The sequence below is a fragment of the Gambusia affinis genome, linkage group LG12 (genome assembly GCF_019740435.1).
Source record: "Gambusia affinis linkage group LG12, SWU_Gaff_1.0, whole genome shotgun sequence".
Lineage (NCBI taxonomy): Eukaryota > Metazoa > Chordata > Actinopteri > Cyprinodontiformes > Poeciliidae > Gambusia > Gambusia affinis.
In genome coordinates, this window is record NC_057879.1 from 3,412,861 (window position 1) to 3,435,711 (window position 22,851).

Below are 22,851 nucleotides of genomic sequence, written 5' to 3' on the forward strand. Positions count from 1 at the left end.
TTATGAAAATACATATTTTTTAAAATTTATTAATTAATTAATTTTTTTATGATTCAGAAATATAAAGTGCAGAAATGGCGCTGTTTTAATTTCGCAGTGACGTTCCATGATGTTCTGAGTGACGGTCTCTTGCTCTTGCCTGATTGTTTGGAGCTGATCCCAGTTTGTTTCTCCACCAAGTTCTTTTTTTTTTTTTTTTTAAACAAATCATCAGTCGTGTAAAAATATTTCAAGTGAGCCACTTCTTCTGTGTGACGTTCTGCTCCAACATGCCGGTTGCTCCCGGAGGACGTTTCCATCCAGCTCTTTATTCATGGCTGTGTTTTTGGACCGAGCTTGAAGGAAGCGCGCAGCCTTGGATGAGAAGCAACCCTACACATTGTACCAGGATTCTTCAGTGTTGGCACGGCACCGGACTCATGGGATTGCTCTTTTTTTTTCCCCCCTCCTCCTTCTTCTTCTACTTGCTGATTTTCTGTCTGTACTCGATGTTTTTCTGGGGGCGGAAGTAGCTTCTTGTCGCATCATTCTCTGCAAGTGGGTGTGAGTAGCAGATCCACTCATACAAACATTCTAAACAATTGTTTTTTGTTTTTTTTTTATTAACTAACAATATAAAACAGTGTACACTGCAAAAACACAAAATCTGGCCATGTATTTTTGGTCTAGTTTTTGGTGCAAATATTTTCGAATAAGATGAAGCTAACTCAGAAGTGGATTGTTTTAAGTTAAAAATTCCTTAATACTGATGAAAAAGTACTGGTTCCACTAGTAGATTATTTCACTTATAAGATGGGAAAGATGCCCTGTTATAATAATCAGCCAATTGAAACCGTTGAAATAATACTTTGTCATCAATATGAAGGAATTTGTAACTCAAAAGAAGCTCCCAGATCTTCCTGAAAAGTTACTTGTAAGTTCCAACGTACGTCTCCAACTGTTTAAATTCAGGCACGAGCCAGAACATGCACTCTGTGAGAAAATTGGAGTAATTTGCTGAACATATGGAAGAGAAACTGCAAACAAAATGGACTATTTCTTAAGGTAACAAATAGGCAGTTGATGAACAACAAGCAGCTTTACTGTAAAGCAGCAGGCTCCAGGCTAGCCTAACATATTAGCATGATTATTATGTACACTGTGTTTTTGCGGTATAGTAGTATAGTACACAGAGTAATATCAACTTTACAGTCCTGGTACTTTATACACAACAGAACAACATTAAGGCATCACTGGTAGAGCATATTTAGACTTGACAGATCTTTTCTTTTTCTATTACTTTACCACCATTGGCTTAAACTGAAGTGAAATTAAATAATCAGCATAAGGTTTTGATTTTATCAGATTAGGCCCGACCTAGTTAATTATCAGCTCCTCAGGTATAACAGGATTTAGAAATATGTAGATCTATGGGGATTTAAACCGTAAACTCCTTTGATGTTTTGACCAGTCAAGTGGTTCTGTCAACCATTTTTTTCAACCTTTTTTTTTTTTTTGTGATCTCAAAGACCCCAAAATGTCTCACTTCCTCAAATTCAATCGGTGTGTGTTCCACCATAAGTCACAAGGCAGATTGCATGCTTGACCTCCGGAGGAGTTTGTACATTTTGCCCTGAGTGTATTTCAAACTCTGCTTTCCTCCTCTGGAATAACTTCTCACATCAGTGGACAGACGGGCCAAGCACTGTGTCAGCTTCACAAGTCCCACCAATAAAGATCCGCCACCCAGCATCAGACAGGGCCACAACAGTCCGAACAGCGCTCTCCGCAGGGTGTACTTCCTGTTCAGGATGACATGGTTGGGGTGCCCCTTTTGGTCACTGAAACACATAGAGCTGTTCTTCAGCTGGCCGTCCACCCACTTTTTTACTTTCTGCACTTCGTCCTGAAGCCCTTTTCTGTCCAGTTGGCACTTGGGGAGATAGAAACACTGGAACAGAAGAAAAACAATCCAAGTCGCTTGTTGCCTCGGGATCCGCTACAATGGATGTGTTACCGATTCATGGACTTCAAGTCTTTAATTTCACATCTATCCCATCAGAACTAGCACAACCATCTTTGGCCATTAAGATCTCAGTAAGCTTTAGTGCAGAGCCGCACGGAACGCCAGGAGACCCAGGAAATTTTGAATGATTAAACAAACGTGTACCTCGTTTGGAAGGAAGACGAATTCACAGGATATCAGTCTGAGGCAGGACACAGCTAGCCTCCTCCCAGCAACTGGAGAACAGTCACCGGAGACATTTTACAGAAGAATGACCAAAACCCTCTGGCATTGTAAACTATCACCAGTATGACAATAATTCTAGTATGTCAGATAGAATATTGGCATAAGAGGAACCGACTGAGTGAGCTCAAGCAAACCTTTTTGTAGAGACATGACACTTTTGAGAAGAAGAGAAGAGTTTGCAGATGTGGTGTAGCGGTTCCTTCACAAACTGATTGGAGTGAAAGAACGGTGGTCTTAAGAATCTGTTACTTTAACTCATTTTGTTGGCAGTTCTGTGGAATTTCCCACTGAGGTACCATTTGGACTAAACTATCATTTTTTTAGAATGAGATGACCTACCATCAGATAACAAGTACCTCAACCAAAGACTCTCCTATAAGTACGAACTAACAGATCTCATTAGCTTCACACCCTTACAGACTTTAAGGGTTACAAAAGATTTTGAGTTAGGGTAGCATCTTATTCAGCTTGTTCTCACAACTCTTTTTTTTTTTTTCTTAATCACGTTAATCAGTGCTTTTAAGGACTTCATAGTGCTACAACTGCTGTGGGAGGTTCAGTTGTTAGCCCTTCTACCTCACAACAACAGCAACGACCCGGGTTTAAATCTCAGATGGAGGTCTTTTTATTTGGAGTATGCTTGCTCTTCCTTCTTTCCCTGTGGTCTGCCAAAGAAGGTATAGTAAACGGGTCGATGCGCAGAGCAAAGACACATTCCAGAGAAGCCCACCCCGCTGGCGAGCAATGCGTGTTAAATACGATGTAAAATCTCAGCCCCACTGACAGCTTGGATGTGAACACCAGCGTACCTGTCGATGTAAGGCTTGACCGTGGTAATGCCGACCACAAAGAACATGAGCACAGAGAAAGCCATCATGGTGAAGCCCAACAAGATGGCTCGCTCTTCTCCGACACTAGACGTAGGCATCTGACTCCGGGCCCCCTCGGGTCCCCCACCGTCCCCTCTTTGGCTCCTCTCCTGCTCATGCGTCGCCGATGTGTGCTGGATCTCCCTGTGTCACACACACACACACACGAGGACATAAATCAGGCTTAAGCAACACAGCTTAATGCCACTCGACGTCAGATTTTATGGTGTGTGTTGATTTGCGCTGTAAAAGACGTCTACTTCAGATTCTTTGAAGCAAACAAAGAATCTGAGGACGTTTAACCCACTTGAGGGTTAAACACCAAAATCATCTGCCAATTTAGGACTTCAACTCTGACATTTTTTTATTTTTTTTTTGTAAATCTGTATAGGAAGCTTTAAAATATATGGATTTGTTATTACAGTAGCACAATCTTGCAAAAAAAAAAAACAAAAAAAAAGCTTGAAGACAAAACAGACAAAAGGACAAATCAATGGATTTCACAGGATTCGTCCGGCTCACTGAGTCCTGATGGGTTCAATTATTTCACAGGAGCCATGAAGTGAATGAATACGCAGTGGAATTATTATTAGATTCTTGAATAAAAGATTTCTTTAAAAATACATTTTATGATTTAAATTCATTATCTAAAAAGGTAGATTTAATTATTTTATGGGACATCTGATTATTTAATTGCTATTTCATCATTTCATGGTATATTAATATATTCAATAATCTAATGACATAATTTTGTGCTAAATTGAATAATCTGTATGTTTATATTTAAGGTAGGAAATATAAGCAAACATAGCCATCTACTTTTAGAAGAATGTTTTTCCCTCTACTTTCAAACCTGAAATTCGGAATAAAGCTGTGGTAGACATCCCCCCCCCCAAAAAGAAAACCATAAGTTATCTTTCTCTAAAAGGTCACGTAACACTCGAGGCTCTGAAGCAGCTTTATTTAATTGCTGAGGGCAGCAGAATGCCTCTCTGGAGCGCAAAGGTTGCCCGGGACGTCCAAGTGCAGATCAGGAATAAATAAGTCGCAGTGTTGAGAAGTTTCCCTCCATGCAAACTTGAGCCGTCCGTGTTGCTATACTTCCACGCCGTCCCCATCGTCCGCCTGCAGAGTTTATTTGGTGGAGCTCTGCCTGCATTTCCAAGTGTTTTCCAGCCGTGATGAACTCCCAGCTGTGTTTCCTCCAGGCCCTCGCCGCCTGGCCCAGTCGATCATTTGCTCTTACCGTGTCTGCCGCCTGCGAGCGCCGTGCAGGTTGATGTTAATGGGGATGCTAAACGACCTCCGGGGAGAAGCCGTGTTCAAGAACATGCCCGGTTCTATCTTGAGCCGCCTCCCTTGGCCCGCCGGTACCTGTATCCTCCTAACAAGGCTGTATTTTTTTTTTCTCTCTCTCTCTCTGTATCTGAAACTCAAATGTCCTTCCTGCGCCCTAAAAGATCATCTCATGTCCTCCAGCGGGCAGCGAGGGGGATTAATGCTCCGGGTTCCAGTTGATTCACCAGGGAACTTCCTGTTGTTTACCAAAGCTCAAAGGTGAGTGCAAAATCTCCCACCCTCGTGTGTGTTTCTATAGAAACTGGTTCAGGTAAGGCAGGTAGCATGTTAATAGGCTCTCACTTGGCCTGTGACACTCAGCTGGGGCTGTTTGTCATGAGAACGCTGAGCGTGCTTTTTACTTTTTAGACCGATTCAAAGCTTTCAAACAGGATAAAAAGTAAAGTAAATTTAAAAAAAAAATCTCACCTGAGCACGTGAGTCCTCATCTTAATCCGTCTGACCCGGTGAGGCGTCTCTGATTGTCTGGATGCGCTGGCTCCAGTGCAGGACGCCGAGCATGTTCATATGTGTTATTCGAACATTCAGACTCCCTTATATTATTTATGATTTGCTGAAAAGCAGATGGAGGTATTAACCTGTTGACAGTTGAGTTTAGCAAAAGCATCCCGAGGCTACGAGCGGCCCGGAAACACAACAGCCACGTCTCACCCGCTTCACTCGCTATTGAATTTATTTAAGCTTTTTCCTTTATAAACTGTATTATGTAGATAGCCGGAGGCGCGCCTCATTACTTTGTGTTTTGTTTCCTATAAATTTTAAAGTAGATTTGATCAATAGTCTGCCAGGCTTTCTGAAGGTCACTGAAACTTTTTTTTTTTTTTAAAGTTTTCCAACAGTTTCTGGTTATATCTACCTCAGCTAAATAAAAAAAACTCCCAAAAATATTTCCTTATGTGAAAGCCAATAATAAAAATAGTAATAAAAAAAACAGGTTTGACACGGAAAATGTTCATACATGGTAGACCAGCAAAAATGTTAGGGGTGCGCAGCTTAAAATAAATAAAAAAATTTTAAAATACCTACATTTTTATTAACTTTTGAATCTTATTTGTAATTTTATACATTTGTTTATTTGTTGGGTGTTACATTTATCTCTTTAACTTACATTTTGTAACTTTCCAACCACAAGCTTCTGCGTCGTTTATGAGATACACATACTGTAATGATGTAGAAAGACAATAATCTATTATTATTATTATTATTATTATTATTAGAAGTAGTATTATTAAGGAGACACTTTGACTAATAGCAGTCAGTGCTGTAGCTCCACCCACGTTCATCACACACTGCGCTTGGGCCACCAAATGGCCCCTGAAGGAACCAAAGGAATCAGGCTCAATCCCTGTTAATTAATCATATTTGTAACATATTCAACTAAAAATGTATGAAACATTTTAGTATATATCAGAAATGCAGAACAAATTTTGCGCCAGTCTCCCCTGCGCCCTTTATTTGTAAAGAATGTTGACAACATGGATTATTTTCCTTCCTCTGCACGACTCACTAACACATGAAATCTCACTAACACACGTCGACGTTTTTGCAGTTGTTCTGTGACAAACGTTGGAAAGGTTCCAGGCGTACGGCCAGCTGTGGAAGACACTGCAGGTGTTTTCTTCATTCACCTTAATAATTAATAGTTGGATGTCTCAGAAATCTTAAAACACACTCCTGCCTGCAACGAGCGGTTCTGAAAGGAGCCGACGTTCAAAGAAAGACTCTCAGAACGCCGCAAGAACTACCGCTAACAGAAAGTCTGGCCGCTATGAAGCAAAACACAAAGATGAAGGTGAGGAGCAGGGAGATCAACCACAAACTAAAAGCTCCAGAGGGTTTAAAAACAGACCAACTCATTTTGGAGATGCAAATATTTATGACCAACCTGGTGCTGGATACCAAACTAGAAGAGTTCTGGTAATAATGAGAACCCTTTTCTACTTTTTTTTTTAGACAGTTTGAATTTGAAGTAATTGGGATCGTTCCCTATAAAACTTTAAGACTTGCTGTGGACATTTTGGGTTTCTTTCCACAATCGTACAAGTTTGCTAGAATTTTGGACCTCTCCTCCTGGTGGAACTGAGTCAGATTTGATTTTTTGACTTGCTCACACACACACTCACACATACACACACCTACTTTTCAGCTCTGCCCATCAATTTTCTGTCAGACTGAGATCAGAAATTCGTGATGGCCGCTCCAGAACACTGACTGCGCTGTTCTTAACAGACTTTGCAGCTGTTCTTCTCAGGATCATTCTCCTTTTGAAAAACCCATTTATGCCCAAGCTTTACCCTGTATGATGCTAATTTTGAAATCCACCAGTCCTTTCAATTGTAACACTGGTCATTATGGCCAAACAATAATGACCAATAACACAAACAATAATGTGCTTTAATGTGATTGCGGTTTAATCAGACCACAAAATATATCTCTAGAAAGTGTAATTAACCCCCTTGTGAAACCATAACCCCACACCCAGACAAATTTTGAAAAATTGCCCCAGAGTGGGCGGAGCCAAGATACTTTAGGGCGTGGTCAAGTCAAGCAGAGAGGTGATGAGTGGGTCTTGTCGGGATGAGGGGAAGGCCTGTTGCCAGCGTAATGGTTTTGTTGCTATCCTCTCTTTCAAATGTTTTTGTCACTAATGTCATGATGTCACACAAGAAGCGCTGTGTTTTAGGTGTTGTCTTATTGTAAGAATACTTTGGATTTTGCAGAGAGTGACTGGCTTGAGAGAGGAAACATTTGTCTGATTTATTTCAAAAATTTGAAAAAAAAAAAAAAGTTTTTGTGACCTTTTCTAAATGATATGTAAACACCTTGTTTCAACCGTATATGTTTATTTGGATTTTTGTTGTTGTTGTTGAGTTAAGTTGGTGCTAAACTCCTTTTTCTGTAATAAAAAAAGCAAACACCTTTGCACGCATTCTGTATGCTGCGCCCACTTCCTTACAGGACGGCAGTAGAATCTGATGCTTTTGATGTAACTGGAGAAAACAAGATTAAAAATGTATTATGCGCCGGGTAACTCTGCCTCACCTGGCAACCTGAGACCTTGCTTTGACCGTGAGGCTCGCGGCTTGGTCCTGCACTTGTAATGCAGAATTTCATCTTTAGCGTAAATTCCTAATGGAGTTGTACCGCTGCAATTATTTCAAGTCGGGCTGAACTGTTTTCTGTGCTGATGTGATATCTTCACACAGCGAAGACCTCGGCTTCTGTTGTCTTGTCTCTACGAAGCCGTGCTGTGATCTTGTACAATGGTGTGACTCATTCCTCCAATTATCCGGGCCAGAGGCTGTAAGTGGACGCATGGTGTGTCTTGTTATCTTGTGGCGCCGCTGAACATTTCACGACAACATGTACTGGGTTCAGGGCGGCGAGTAAGTCAGCACAATGGAGAATCACCAGAAGAGGACTCTAACTTTTCTTATCATTGGATTGATATTTATGCTGAGCGGGATAGAGTACGGTAGGTTTTTTTTTTGTTTGGTTGTTTTTTTGTTTTTTTTTCAAATATTACCATTGAAACATTCTCCTGGTAGTGCACGTCACAGATAACATGGCTTCTGTTTGAATGTCCGGTGCTGCGTTAACAAAACCTCCACCAACCTTCACGTTGCAACCACAAGCTGAAGGGTTTCATTAGGATTCTATGTGACAGACCAACACAACGTAGTGCGTCACTAGCTGCGCTTCCATTACAAATGTGGGCAAAACTTTTTTAAAAACCAAAAAAAAGTGATGGAAAAACCTAATTTAACAATTGCAGTGGTTCCATTAAATAAGAAACATGATTCAAGTCACACCTGAATAAGCTTGTTGGCAGGATAAGTCATTTGCTAACATGCTGTTGCGTCATCATCCTCCTACCACTTCCTGTCTTCGTATTTGTCTTTTCCGCCAGCAGTAACATCCAATTATTCACGACGACTTGTGTGATGTGAAAAAAGCGTTTCACCTCACTTTTTTCGCTGTATCGATTATGAAATCGATACGGCCGAAAAACCGCCTCATCCTGGCGCCAAAACATGGTATGGAAAAATCTGTCTGTTTTGAAGCCAAATGTATTTTCGTAATTGCAATTTGCGGACCAGAGATCCTCCAAAAGCAGGAAGGAGATTGCGGCGCAGGGCATTCTGGGTAAATGCGTCCAAAACAAACGCTAGCAGGAGAAATGGCTCATGTCGTTTTTTTAAAATTATTATTATTTTTATTTTTAACCGAAGACAAAGAAGAACTGCTCCAACCACTGAAATCTGATGCGGATTCCATTTTTGTTTAAATTTCGTGAAAAATGAAGTTGTGCCTAGCGGGTTCTTCAGAGATTTTCATGTTGCCTCCTTCAGTAGTTATTGGTGGAGCGCCACCATAAAGTGAGGAGGTGATCAGGTTTTTCAAACATTTTGTTTGGTTTGACATAGTGAAGTTTGAAAAAAGACCACGGCAGCTGAAAATGTAACAAATGTTGTAATGTTGGTCCCCAATGGAACGATTCTAAAGGACTATCAAGTCTACAGAGTTTAACCCAGGGTTGTTTGGGGTGAGGGTGGGGGGAGTAAATACCTAAGAACAACACGCTTTTCAAAGCTCATTTAGTTTTCATTTTATTATTATTATTAGAAACCATGTGCTTTTTTCTTCCATTTCACTTTCCCTGCGCCAGTTTGTGTTGATTTGTCACATAAAATCCCAACAAAGAATGTAAAACAGGTGGAGCAGTATCAGTGTCTTTGCACCAATTTCATCTGTAAGAGCTCTTCTCTTCCCAGCCGTCATTCTACCCACAATATGGAGGTATCTGCAGATTCTGGAGGCTCCACCTTACTTCTTGGGTCTGGGCCTGTCTGCCTTCAGCCTGAGCGCGCTGCTCACAGGTCCTCTTTTTGGAGTCTGGTCGGATCGAAGCAAAACTACCAAATCCATCATCCTGTTCTCCAACCTCTTTGAAATCGCTGGTGAGACTTTTGTGATACTTAAAATAAAAAAAAACACATGGTTCTATGATATCAGCAAAGGCTCAAGCTAAACATACACCCAGAGTTATACTTTCTAAGTGAAGCCTTCGCTGTCATTGTAGAGCCTGAATTACCAGCATTGTTCTTTTTCATTTGCCCCCAGGTAACTTCATGTATTTTATTGGCTATTCAAAGTGGCTGTTATTATGCAGTCGGCTTGTAGCAGGTAACACACTCACTAATACACACTCATCGGCATTCATGAGTCATGGATTACTCACCATCAAGGACATTGTTGAACTGTGCCAGGTGTTTTGGTTGGAGTTGTTGGCACTTTGAGTCTTCAGAGGCAATTTGGTGTGAAGTTTGCAGGTTGTTAAAACGTTTCTTACGTTACATCTGGTCTCCTTCATAAGTCCAACTACATCCGCTTTAGGAGTGGAGGAGTTGGAGACCTTAGCTGCCTCTTACCTTTTTTACGTGCTGGAATTAGATCCAGTGCTTCTGAAAACCCGAACAAATCAATGCGGTCACAATAAACACACTATTCACTCTCTACTTTTTTACAAATCAAGTTTGAGTTTGTTAAACTTTTCTATCAGTAGCATTTGATAAAAAAAAAAAGATAAAGTACATTCTCTTCACTATGTCATAATGTTATTCCTTCATCAAAAATGCTGCCTTGATTCTTTAATGCACGTTTGGGAAATCCTCGAATCTCCCGTGGCAACCATCCAGCTGTCCAAAAACGCCTGGGTGGACCTAGCCTTCAAGGGCGAAGCTCCAGTTTGAAAGCTACTGCCTCACAGAGCACACGTCCTCCATGACTCCCCCATCAGCTCCTTCAGACTAGCCAGCAGCAATTAGCAAACACCTGGTGAAACTGTGCACCTGCTGAGCTCATTATAGGAGCTACTTCTCAGTGCAACACTGGTAAAAACGTTAAAGGGTTAATAAAGCAGCCGTGTTGTGATGACTTCCTGAAGGCGGAGTTTCAGAAAGAGCTGGGGCTTTTGAAGAGAGAGAGAGGCAAAAATTTTAAGGCATTAAGCTACTAAGTCAAATTTCTACAAAGTCAAATTTTTATACACACACACATATGTATATATACATATATATGCAACTGCAGATGAATAATACTGCCCCTTTAAGCTGAGATGAACAGAAATATACTGTTTTTCTTTCAGGTGTGGGTGCAGGAGCAGGCTCTTCCATCTTTGGCTTCCTAACCCGAAGCACTCTGCCAGAGGAGCGCGCCGGTATCTTCGCAGCCATCATGGCCTGTCGTCAGGCCGGCCTTCTCATCGGTCAGTTCCTTTCCTCCCTCTCCCACCTCTCTGCACCCTGCTCTGTATTCCAGTGAAACATCAGACACCGGGAAGGATCCTTTGGCTTTGATGTGTGGTTTGATCTGCGAGGAGAAGCGGCCATTCAATAAAATCACCTAGGTGTACGGCTAGTGTCTTGTGCACGTCCTCCGTTTGTCTCATCTTTAAAGCTCTTCCTCCCGTCTCTCCAGGGCCGGCGTTCAACTTGTTCCTGCGGCTGTGTGATTTCAAACTGGGGCCCTTTGTTGTGAACAAGTACACGTCTCCTGGGGTAACCGCATCCACACAATCAGTAATCTGAGGTTCTCCGAAAGGCTCGTGAATAAAGAATCGAGCCATAGAAATAGTCGCTCTGCATTCTGAACTCTTGTGGATCCCTCCCACCCCCGCTTTGTTCTCTCAACAATAGAAATAAAACAATACGCGGCAAAGCTCAGGCTTGTAACAACCCGTATCTGTCTGTTTCCATCCCACCATGCCTTAATTAAAGACCTGTTGCACCGATTCAGCCAAAATGAAATGTAGAGGCCCCTCCTTCAATGCTTGCTTCAGTTTTCTACATAATTTGATGCTGATCTCGCGTCTCGATGTTTCAGACATCTAGGATTCACATGTGTGTCTTTTTCAGATCTTCATGTGTCTGCTGTGGACGCTGCTTCAGTTCATCATCCTGGCTGGATACTGGGACGTACCGGCCATAAGCTCGCAGGGGGGAGTCGTCGTGTTGGAGATGAAACAAGAGGAGGAAGAGGAGGCGCCCCTCATGGGGTCAGACGAGGACGAGGCACGTACCTACAGAACCGTCGACTCCGACCAATCGGAGACTTCGTCCGCGTCGCAGAGAGCCCACGAAACCTCAAACCCCTTTAAAAACTTCAGCGTCAGCAACGGTGAGCGAATGGCTTGGCTCGGACTGACTGAACACCGACTCTCAACTTTCCTCCAGGCTCTTGGAGGCTTCGTGTAGGAAGAGGTGTCACAGCCGATGCACAAGTTCTGGATCTGCTTTATTGACTTTCCTTGCAGTCACACAAACATGCACACACAGTTACATTGACTTTCTCTGCTCAGAAGGATTTCGCGCAGCGTATCAAATCAGATTCTCTTGTATTGACAGAACTTCTGTGTGTATGTGTATGGAAAAGCAGAAAATACATATAAATGATGTTAGGCGTCCTTCTGCATTAGCCTCATAGTAATGATACATACAAGACGAGCGGTGATTGGCTGTCATCATTGATTTTCTTTTGTTGCACTTTGAACGGTTGTGTGTGTGTGTGTGTGTACTACACACAGAGAACCACTTTCACAATGTTTACCAACAAAAACAGGTCATATGTGGAAAGTGAGGACCTGCTTTCTCTCTCCTCACTTTTTTCGTTTATGTTTCATTTTGTGACGCCGCTGCTTTGAAGGACCTAAATGCATCTTCTATTACTGGCTGTCACACGTGTGCTTAAAGAATTGAGGAAGGATATTTTTACCCATCACATGATTCATTTCTTGTTTTCTGCTTGCCTTTCACAAGATCTGGCAACGCTGATCAGTGGGCGCTGACTGGACACATTTGGGAACAGCATACGTACATACTGCAAGAACAGGAAGCGATGCTAGAACTAACTAACTAACTAACTAACTAACTAACTAACTAACTAACTAACTAACTAACTAACTAACTAACTAACTAACTAACTAACTAACTAACTAACTAACTAACTAACTAACTAACTAACTAACTAACTAACTAACTAACTAACTAACTAACTAGTTTGTGGTTGACTTTTACTAGTTGGGAACGACTGCCCCAATATTCAGGTTTTCTCTAGACCAGGGTTCTATAATCCATGGAGCCATTTTTAACTCTCCTCATTTTGGTGTAATCTTCCCTAAGGACTGAATGGGCGACTACTTTAGAAAACATCTCATCATCAGTCTGAATGTTTGGAGAGAGGTTTGGGGTCATGGTTGTCAGCCAGGCCCTCTACTACTGATGAAAGTCGGTATGGTGTCCCAGTAAGGATAGTTGTAAATGACTCTGTGTGTGTGTGTGTGTGTGTATGTGTCAAACCCTCTTATCGATCTTCTCACTCTTTGAAGTTGAGGCAAAGAGAAGGCTTGCAGACCTCCTTGTTTATTGACTGGCCTGCTGTGGTTGACTCGTGGATGAAATGGAGACAGAATTGGTAAAGTGACCAGAGTTCCCATCGATTCCTGTTTGTTCTGAAGAGAATCTGCCACACTAGAAACCCCGCCGCTCTGTTTAACTGTTACAGTGTGTCTGGTATTCGATCTCTTGAATTATTGATTCTCCTGGACTTTTTTTTATTTTTATTTTTTTATATAGCTGTGGAGAACCTTTGAAAATGTGGCAGAGCATACATTTTCTTTCATTAAGTCCTGTCTCTGTCAGGGGCCAAAGAGAAGAAAAATAGTTACAAATAAAATCACTCTGATTTTTTATTTTTTTATTTTTAATTTTTTACTTTTTGGCTTTTGAACTGCTATGGTGTTTTTTAATAGTTTGCTTGTGGCCTTTACAGTTCATTTGGTTAGAACTGGATCGACCTTCCTGTGCATTTACAGAAAACTGAAGCATTTTGGTTGTTTTCTGATAATATCTTCAACACTTATTGATCCAGTGAGAAATGTTACAGCGATTATTAAAAGAACTAAATGAAGAAGTTTGAATTTATCGTAGATGTTCTCTAATACACATTTGGATCATTATAATACATAAATACCATCCATCCATCCATCCATCCATCCATTCATTCATTATTTTTATTTCTAAATGTGGGTGGAAGGAAGAAATCAGGATGTTCACTCTGGATGTCTGACAGTGGAAGCTTCTGACCTTTCGACATGTGAAATGTGTAGGAACCATTCAATCCTCCAAGTAACTTTATCGACAAAATCTGTAGTCAACATTTGAACCTATTCTGGCTCGTATTTGCGTAAAACAGCAGCTGCTTTAAGACAGCATATACACACACACATATCTATCTATCTATCTATCTATCTATCTATCTATCTATATCTATATCTATATATATATATATATATATATATATATATATATATATATATATATATATAGATATAGATAGATAGATAGATAGATAGATAGATAGATAGATATGTATATACACAAAGTAAAAGAGCGCTTTACAAAAGCTGAACTCCAGTAAACAACAGAGGAGGGAACACAGACATCTGAACCAGAGCGGACCACTCGCTGTAATATGGAGGCTTTTCTCCAGCCATCTGGTGAGAACATCCAAATTTAGCCCAGCTCGTTTTCCATCCCCGCTTCGTCCATACGGGAGCTTCTGTTCCAGGAAAAGATGGGACGGAGACGTGGAATTGACTAAGATCTATTTATCTCTCATTCTCACAAGAGGAAAACCTCCAATTCACACTTGTCGAACGCAGAAGAGGCTTGGGCGAGGCTCTCGAGTTTTCACTCCGCACCAAACTTTCTCTCCGCATCGCGTGCCAGTCGAGAGCTTTTTTTCAGTCGATCTTGTTTGCTGATTTTCTCGTCGATTTTTCTGTCTTCCACATTACAGAGTTCCTGAGAGAAGAAGTGGTTGTTCTCCTTACGGCTCAGTTCATCACTCTGTTCAACCAGACAGCGCTGGAGGTGAGGAGCAACCATTTCGATCTATCAGCCAAAGCTTGCAAACATTCTGCTCAGTTTTTTGACTTAGGGCTAGAGCAGGAGCGAATCCCTCTGTGAAAAACTCAAGACACTTAATTTAGTTGTTATAGATTCTTGATCAAATGAACACATAGTAAAAATCAAGTAACCTTTTCTCAATATTAGGGTGAATCGGGGTGAACGGTGCTAAAAAGTGTTTTTGCTCTTACAGATGTATTCTGTTGTGGATTTTTGTTCATTCTGCACCTAAATGTTTCAGATCATAAAAAGCATTTTTACAGTTTTTCTTTTTGGTGCATTTCTCAAAACAGAAATGAAATTCTCAGAACTACTTGTTCAATTAAAAAAAAAAAAGTTGTTTCTCATTTCAGTGAGCAAGAGGTTAATGTACGACCACGCACGCGACTATGTACAATTCTCTGCTTTTTCAATTTCTTATGTCATGTTGGTCAGTCTGCTGAATCGTCTCCACTTCCACAACAAGTTCATCGTATGAGTGGGAACATGCAAATGCTTGAACAGGTTGTCGTAATATGTCAATCGCATTTTAATTAGTTTTCATTAAACTGTTTTTCTTCTAAATCTGTCTTGAACTGGTAAATAACTGCTTGGTGAATCCAGGTTTTCATCAACATAGATAAACATGTGAAGCATTAGATCAGCAAATGATCAATCAGTTTTCTGAAAATCTCAAAGGTACAATCTCTTGAACCATCAGTTGACAAGTATGTAGTGTATATAGCAAGTTACATTTCTGACAATGGAAGGACGAGGGCTTGGATGGGGTCAGCACCCAGAGAGAAGAGGAAGAGGAGTGAGGCTCTGGCAGAGGAGTTGGAAGGTAAAAGAGACGAAGAGGCTGAGCACATCTGGCACTTTCCATCAATCCGACATCGTCACATTATGGTTTTGTGATCCACAACGAGATGCTAATGGAGTTCCTCTCCCCCTACTCCTTATTCCTTAACTTCATAGAGGAGTTTTTCTCATCATGGAGATGGAACGGATAAGAAGTCCATCGACAAATTACCTTCTCTTGCCATTGATCTCTCATAATTCTAACAGTTCCTGTCATCAAAACATTAGTCATAGTTTACAACAGATCATCCCTCCAGGGTACACTGTCATATTGACCACATGACTAATCAGTTTGATACAGACATTTACCTCTGAGAGATGATCTATGGCTTTTACAGACAATCCATAGTGCTTTGCTGTTTTATATGGATAGTTTTGAGAAACGCACTTCCTCTGTTTTGCGAATGTCTGAAACGATTCGAGAAACGCACCGAAGCGACTGAGAAAAACTGTAAAATTTGTTTGGTGACGTGAGAGACCCTTAAAATTGTTTGATTAAAAAGCAAGCAGACAAAAAAAAAAAAATGTGAACGTGGAAGCAGTCTACAGCATGCACCACATGCCTCCTGTGTAATTGTCTTTAATTAGTTCAAGGTACCCAAAGTCATTTGTATCCTTTTGGAGTCGCATCGATTTCTTACCGAGATCGTGTGCTGATGACGGGACGCTCAGACTGCTGTGTAAAGTCCTCTGGAGCACATCCTAAAGATTTTCAATAGAGTTCAGGTCGGGGCTCTGCGGAGGCCAATCCATGTGTGAAAATGATACCTTCATGATGTCTGAATCAGTCTTTCCTGGTTCCAGGCTCATCACTCCCATTGTCTAATATCCCACTTCCCTTTGGAAGTGAAACCTGGAAGTCAGCTGACTTTAATATCGTCACCAAACATCCGAGTCCAAAACTGACCAATTGCAGCAGCTCCAGATCGTTAAATTGCCCACTCGCTATGATAAACCCATCATTTCTTCTTCTAATGTGCTTATCACTCTGAAACTCATTATACCACATGACCTTATTCCATTGACCAGGGTTCTGTCTTTACTCCCCACATAATGAAGCCATTTTTTTTATTTGCCTCACAGATTAGTGGCTCTCAGGAGGCCAAACAGTTATTTAGTCACAGTACACTGAGTTCTCCTCACACGACGCGTTAAACTCTATGCTGGACGTCTTTTGATTATATTTAATAGACCTTTAAATGGTTTCCAAACACACGAACTCCACTCTAGTTTCCTGTCAGCTGGGTTTTTCCCCTCAAAGTTTCTGTTTTTTTTATTTCAATTTTAGAATTTCATTTGAAACTGTGCTTAATCCAATTTTATTTACAGATTTATTTATTTATTTCATTTTTTTTTTTATTTTATAGCACCTTATGAAGCTGAGTGACATGGTTTACTTTGAGGATGTCAGAAAAGGTCAAATCATTTTCCCGAACAGCGTCATTGACAGGAGTATTGATGACAAAAGTTGGAAACAGCTTGCTCAGAAACCGACCCGCCCTTTCTCTCTCCTGGCGTGTTTGATTTTATCAAATTGCCTGAATTCACGCCACATCGTTCATACCAGTAGGCCAGAAAGGGCTTTTTCTCTAACACCGAAGAACACCTACAAAAGTCTGGATGCTAGACCATTTTATTCGTACATGGTGTCGGCTACCTGATCATGTAGCACTTTCTCCATGGTTACTATTAATTAGATGTGCACCTTTCCCAAAGCGCCGTATTTGATTATATTTGACCAAACTCACTTTCTGATGAAGAATATCAACGTTAATTGTGTCACCTTGTAAAAAACGTTCACTTCAGACCCACGATTACACCGACGGCTGCCAGTTCTTCCATCTCTGTCTCTTTTCCTCGTCAAAGGAAATAACACGTTTGCTTTGAATCCTTGTCCGTTTGTGCAGGAATCAGCGCACAACTCTGCGACCATTTTTACAGTGAAACCAACTAAATAAAAGCGATATTGCTCTGCCACCTGTACCCTCTGGTGCCATGGGAGGAAACAATAATTGTGACAATGACCTGACTTGTGGGAACGATTCATTTCATTCGTGAGAACATTTTAATATCTCTCGGGAACAACTTGTTTCATTCATAGGCACGACCCACGAATGAAACAAGTCATAAGTAACTAAGTTGTCGATACGAGTTTGTTTTTTTTCTCCGTCTGGTGACTTAGGAGAGAAGAGAAGACGATTTCTGGCCACGACTTAATATTTCATGGACACAACTTGTAATGGTTAAGTCGTTCCCATGAAATAAAGAAGTAGTTCCCGTTAGATATTAAGCTGAGCTCATGAATTAAACAGGTCATTTCCTCTTATTATGAAGTCGTAGCCAGGAGATACTAAGATGTGGGCATGAATTTATTTATTTTTCCTCCCATTCCGCCTCTGTACGATGACGTTTTGCAATCTTGCTATAACTAATTTCACTTTCACCTCAAATTTTTACTAGATCTAAACCTGTCTGTTTGTCTTCAACCTTCCCCTGCCCCCTCCAGACCATGGTGACCCCTCTGACTCAGCGCTACTTCAGCTTCGGCGAGCTGGGCAACAGCCTGATGTACAGCCTGTGTGGGGTTGAGGTCATCGTGGGCTTCTTCTTCGTGCGCTGGCTGAGCAGCAAGGTTGCGGACCGCGTGGTGCTGGCCGTCGGCCTGGTCATCTGCTCCACCGCCTGTATCTGGTGCCTCGTTTTCCTCTGCAAGCCCCGAGGTGCTGACCTGCCCGTGAAAACACGCAGACACACCCAAACGAGCGCGCACGTACACTTGGGGAGGGGCTGTTCCGGAGCCAAGTTGTCTTTGTCTGACCGGTGTTGGAAGTGGGTCACCCGGCAGATGAAATGAATGAGCTCTTTAAATGATATCATTCAGGCTCTGGTGGGCCAGCAGGAGCTCAGGCAGGCAGGCAGGCCGGATCCTGTGCGCTCGTGTTGGCCTGCGTCTGTTGCAGCTCGTCACGTTTATCGCTCTGATTAACAGTGACAGGTGCTGGAGCCGGGTGCAGCCTGGGTACATTTAACAGGATTACAGTAATCTAATTAAAGGGGGGGGGGGCGGCTATTTGTTAGAGCATAGCCTACATTTGTTCTGTATTTGTTTCAGTTCCACTTAAACAAACAATGGCATCAAACTTATGACAGACAGATACCTGAGCAAAAAAAAAGAAAAAAAGAAAGGATTTCCAGACTCTGTCCTCTGAGGGAGCGGCTTAATTTGCAGAACTGCCTTTTCATCGTAAGATTATAGACGTTCACGTCGAACAGGAACATCCGAGCGTTCGAGTGGGCACAGATTCCCACAAACATGTGCATGATGCAAGGCAGCGCAGGGCAGAAATGGAGTGGCTGCCAGCTTGGCAGAGGTTTTATTTTGCAGACAAGAGCTCTCTGTGGAGGAGCCAGCCTGTTTATGGAGGAGAACCTAGAAACCAGTGGAGAGAGGTGGGGAGGGGGGGACCGAGATACACCAGCTGCGTTTCCACCGCAAATGTGCCCAGATCTTTGTCTATGTTCCGCTAACGTCCACAAAACACGACGTTGCAATTGCAGAGTTGACATTAAATAAGAAGTGAAGTTGAAATCACATGTGAACAAACTTGTTCATGCGTTATGTCATAAAAAAAACATTTGAGTAAAAACATCTTGTATTTGTGCCTTTCGGAAAACTTAAATGGAAACATTTTGTTTGCATCACACGAGTCGCATGATCGACAGCCGGATGTTACTACTGCCGAAAATGACAAAGAAAATAACAGGAAATAGGAAATAGAGGGATGCTTTTTAATGACTTATCCGTGTGATTTGAAATGTGTTTCTTACTTAATGAAACACCACAATTGCAACTGTGTTTTTTCAACATTAGCAGAATATGGACAACGCTTTGCTTTGCGCGCATTTCTATGGAAAACGCTGCCAGTCGCTCTGCTCAGTTTGTTGACGGTTAGCTGGAGAACAAAAACAAGCAAATCTATTCGATAAAAACTTGGAAAGAAGAAGTTGTACTGAACTTCTGACCTTGGATTCTGTTCTTCCATATTTCCCGCGCCTTCCAGGTGGATTTGAGTGGCAGCTTTCAGCTTTCATAGTGGGAGTTTTCCTGCAGCTGCTGGGGCTTCCGTTCGTGGCTGTGTCTCAGGTGTCGCTCTTCTCCAAAGTCACCGCTGAGAAAACTCAAGGTGTGCTCATGTTATGTTGTCAAGATGTGCAAACAACAGATTGTTGCTGTGCACATAGGATTGTAAAAAAACAAAACAAAAAAACTCACAAATATGGTATGTCAAAGCCATATTTTAATATTGGCACAAGTGAAATAAAAATGAATATTTTTTTGTTTTGTTTCTCTTAAAGGATTCAGCCAGGGTGTCCGGCGCTCCGTCGGAGGCCTGGCTACCATCTTGGGTCCTTTGTGGGCCGGAGGATTGACCAATAACTTGTACATAATGCTGGGCATGATGCTGGCTCTGCTCGTCATGATCACAGTGAGTAGAGTTGGAGCCTTTCACTGAAAACTTCGTTAAAGGGTCAATAGCAGAGCGATGTTGTGATGACTTCCTGTAGGCGGAGTTTCAGAAAGAGCCGGAGTTTTTAAAGAGCCAGAGTCCCAATTTTGTGGCGTAAAGTTAAAAAGTCCTATTTCTTTTGAGTCGTATTTGATATATACAGCATTTTCATAACAAGTGAATGTGACATAGTTACTAGATTGTGCTATAAAATGGCACTATGTGCCTGGAAAACATATAATTCTGCACCTTTCAGGTTTTGGCTGTTGTGTTTTGGTTTTTGGATTTTGTTGACCCTTATGGGCCACTGTATGTAGCAAAGATGCACCTGGTCATCAAGCCTAAAGCACACAACTACATTTTCAGGACTCAAATGAAAAGCTAACCTAACTTTAGCAGACAAAGTAAAATACTGCCAACAACTGGAGTGTTTTTTTTTGTTTTTTTTTGTGAGACAGGCTTCATTTGACTAGAAACATCATAGAGCTTTAATGTTACGAGAGCTCAAGATTTCATTACACCTTTAGTAAAACAAGCTACTTCCCACTGTTAGCTCCCCACTGTAGATGCACCCATTAGAATATCTCTGCAGTGATTGTGGCTTGTTTTGTGCACAGTGCAGATAAGGTGGAGTTCAACCTCTACATGAAACATTTGGTATTAAAACGTATTCAACATTATCATCTTCAATTCTCCAGTTAAGACCAGATTTGTTCACACCCCTTGTAGATTTAGCTTTAAACTAACGTCAAACCTCAAGAGCTGCTGTCCTTCAACTTTTCATCTCCTTCACAAAAACATCTTAGTCAAACGGTTGAGGTCCTTCATGAACAAGTCATTCAGTTCTGTAGAGGCCTGCCAACGGACCCATTCATTTGATTTCGGTGAAGTGGAGAAGAGAATCTTCTGAAAGCTGCAGGACGGGGTTAGGGTTGGGTCCTGAGGACTGGAGTTTGGTCCCACAGCTGCTGTAGGGTGATGCCAAGGAAAGAAATTAATGTTAAAATCCAATCCTGTCAGGACGTAGGTGTGCATAATCTTAAATCTTAACTTCAGATTACGGCTTCTAAACAGTGAAGTACAATGTTTTCAGCGAGCTGCAAGGTGTCAGGTGCTATTCTTAGATTATGGCCTGTAGACGAAACATGGTCTCCTGGGGAAACCTGGTTTTTGTGGTCACCGCATTGTCTGCTTCTCCTCCAGACCTTAAATCCTTTTTTATGTATATTTTTTTCAGTGTTTAAACTTAAACTACCCATTCATTGGGCCTTTAACCGGCCTGCTGTGATTAATAGTTAATTGCCTCGATCAATAGCACTTTGTCTGCATGGGGATAATGGTGCGACCCAACAAGTTAAAAAGCAGTTACCGCTAGGTTTTTGTTTTTTTTTCATTTTAAAGCAAAATCCTTTGCTCAGCATGTCATTAACAGCCCATGCGTTTCTACTCAAAGGCCTCTGTTCTCTGTAGCCACATGCCGCTGTATGTGTCTGCAGGTTATGACGGTCCTGTCCTACGAGCGGCTGGCCGAGCCCAGGGTGGTGCAGTGTGCCCAGAGCGCCGACAGCGGAAGGTAGAGGGGAGAGGAGCGGGCCGAGACGGACCCGGTGGAGGCAGGAGAGAATCACTTCGGAGAGAATAAATCCAAGTTTCCTGAGGAGGAACGCACATGAGCCCGGAATAAAGATGATCAAAAAGCTTTGCACGCCGTCTCCACCACCAGCCTGCATTAGGAGGAACCGCATTATTCATATTACTACCAGATAATTAATTACATTTTACACAAGGGGGCACCATTGCTCTCACGTTGAGTGCTTACAGACATAATTGTAGATGAAAGCTATTATTTTTAAGGAGAACTATTTATATTCCCATGTATAAGTGGGAAAAAAAAAGCATTTTTTTTTTGTCTTCCTTTCCTGTGCGCCCCGTGTATCAGAAATGTGGTTTATTCTTCCCCCTGTGAAGAGGAAAGCTCTGTGAAAATGAAACGGCTGACACAATGAGTGCAGAAAGTGGAGTTGTCAACATCTTAGCGGCTTCGTGTCAAGAAAGCTGACAGGAGAAGAGGGTCAAAGACAGTGATTCTTCACCGATTTATTGGTACCTTTCTCTTTTTTTTTCTAAAAAGTGGAACAAAAGCGAGATGCACACACACACACACACGCACACGCCTACACACACGCACACAGACTTGGATGTAATTACACCATGTTGTTATCTGAATTCCTTCCTGTTCGGCTTGCACAAATGAGACACTCGTGAAGCTTAAAAGACAAACTCAATACAATAAAAAAAAAATACTTGCTAAATTGCCAATTCTACCCTTTTAACTAAAGGGAGCAAATTAAATTTTAACAACATAAATTCATAATTTACAATTTGACAAGGTGTGAGTAGTGTGCAGTCAGCTGTTCTTGCCTGTGTTCTCCTCTAGGATGTGCTGCGCTACACATCAGCAGACGAGGGAGGAATGCTGTAAGCAACATCAAGGCATTGTCGATTCTCTTTGTAGAAACCGGTGTTGGTTCGGCCAGTCTCTGTGTTTTTGCATAATTGCAGATAAGGCTCAGTAACCTTTCCAGTTTTCCTCGCTCAGCATGTGATATTTGCCTTCTTTTCTTTTCCTTTTTTTTTTTTTTTTTTTTCCCCAAAATGGAAATTTTAATCTCTGGGACTCAAGGACATAATATATATAAGTACTTTTATGCCCTGATCAGCGTATTGAGGTGCTTGACATTTTAAGGGAGATAACAGAGTGCACAGATTCAGGTCAGGCTACGATTTGACTCACTGTGAACAATAGCTCTGTCTTCCAGGACGCGTCTCTCCTTTCCACTAACGAAAACAGACAGTTTACGGCGAACCTGCATTTTAATCTGCGGGGATTTATTTTTCATTTGAATATTTAGGGCTAAAAAAAAAAAAAAAAAAAAAAGCACAGCTAGATAGCATTTAGAAATAAACAAACAAAACTGCTTTACTCACTCTGCTCTGACAAAAGCTTAAGGTGCTTAACAAACCTGCTGAGTAACGCACATCGCTGCTGTCTTTTCATTTGCTGTTTTACCATCGTT

General features: G+C 41.5%; 2 protein-coding genes across 2 annotated transcripts; one reads left to right on the forward strand and one right to left on the reverse strand.

The window, feature by feature from the left end:
• Positions 1–1,075: 1,075 nt before the first annotated feature.
• On the reverse strand, positions 1,076–5,179 carry kcnmb3 (potassium calcium-activated channel subfamily M regulatory beta subunit 3). The gene is made up of 4 exons (XM_044134590.1): positions 4,346–5,179; positions 2,990–3,243; positions 2,150–2,220; positions 1,076–1,978 (listed from the first exon to the last, which is right to left on the reverse strand). The coding sequence occupies exons 1-4, from the start codon at positions 4,429–4,431 to the stop codon at positions 1,562–1,564; spliced, it is 828 nt and encodes a 275-aa protein (XP_043990525.1). The 5' UTR covers positions 4,432–5,179; the 3' UTR covers positions 1,076–1,561.
• A 478-nt stretch (positions 5,180–5,657) lies between these two features.
• mfsd8l2 (major facilitator superfamily domain containing 8-like 2) lies at positions 5,658–22,575 on the forward strand. The gene is made up of 11 exons (XM_044134772.1): positions 5,658–7,933; positions 9,234–9,419; positions 9,583–9,645; positions 10,607–10,726; positions 10,939–11,018; positions 11,376–11,637; positions 14,317–14,390; positions 17,773–17,986; positions 19,328–19,450; positions 19,623–19,753; positions 21,271–22,575. The coding sequence occupies exons 1-11, from the start codon at positions 7,858–7,860 to the stop codon at positions 21,349–21,351; spliced, it is 1,410 nt and encodes a 469-aa protein (XP_043990707.1). The 5' UTR covers positions 5,658–7,857; the 3' UTR covers positions 21,352–22,575.
• The last annotated feature ends 276 nt before the right edge of the window (positions 22,576–22,851 follow it).

Bases quoted from the DNA above. Each gene is read 5' to 3' on its own strand.
- kcnmb3 (XM_044134590.1), bottom strand. From the start codon at position 4,431: ATGTTCTTGAACACGGCTTCTCCCCGGAGGTCGTTTAGCATCCCCATT. The intron at 2,221-2,989 runs GTATTTAACACG...ACTGTTCTCCAG, and splicing joins TGGGGCTGAGATTTTACATC to TTGCTGGGAGGAGGCTAGCT. The intron at 1,979-2,149 runs GTACACGTTTGT...CATCCATTGTAG, and splicing joins TCGTCTTCCTTCCAAACGAG to CGGATCCCGAGGCAACAAGC.
- mfsd8l2 (XM_044134772.1), top strand. From the start codon at position 7,858: ATGGAGAATCACCAGAAGAGGACTCTAACTTTTCTTATCATTGGATTG. The intron at 10,727-10,938 runs GTCAGTTCCTTT...CCGTCTCTCCAG, and splicing joins TCAGGCCGGCCTTCTCATCG to GGCCGGCGTTCAACTTGTTC. The intron at 11,638-14,316 runs GTGAGCGAATGG...TCCACATTACAG, and splicing joins AAACTTCAGCGTCAGCAACG to AGTTCCTGAGAGAAGAAGTG.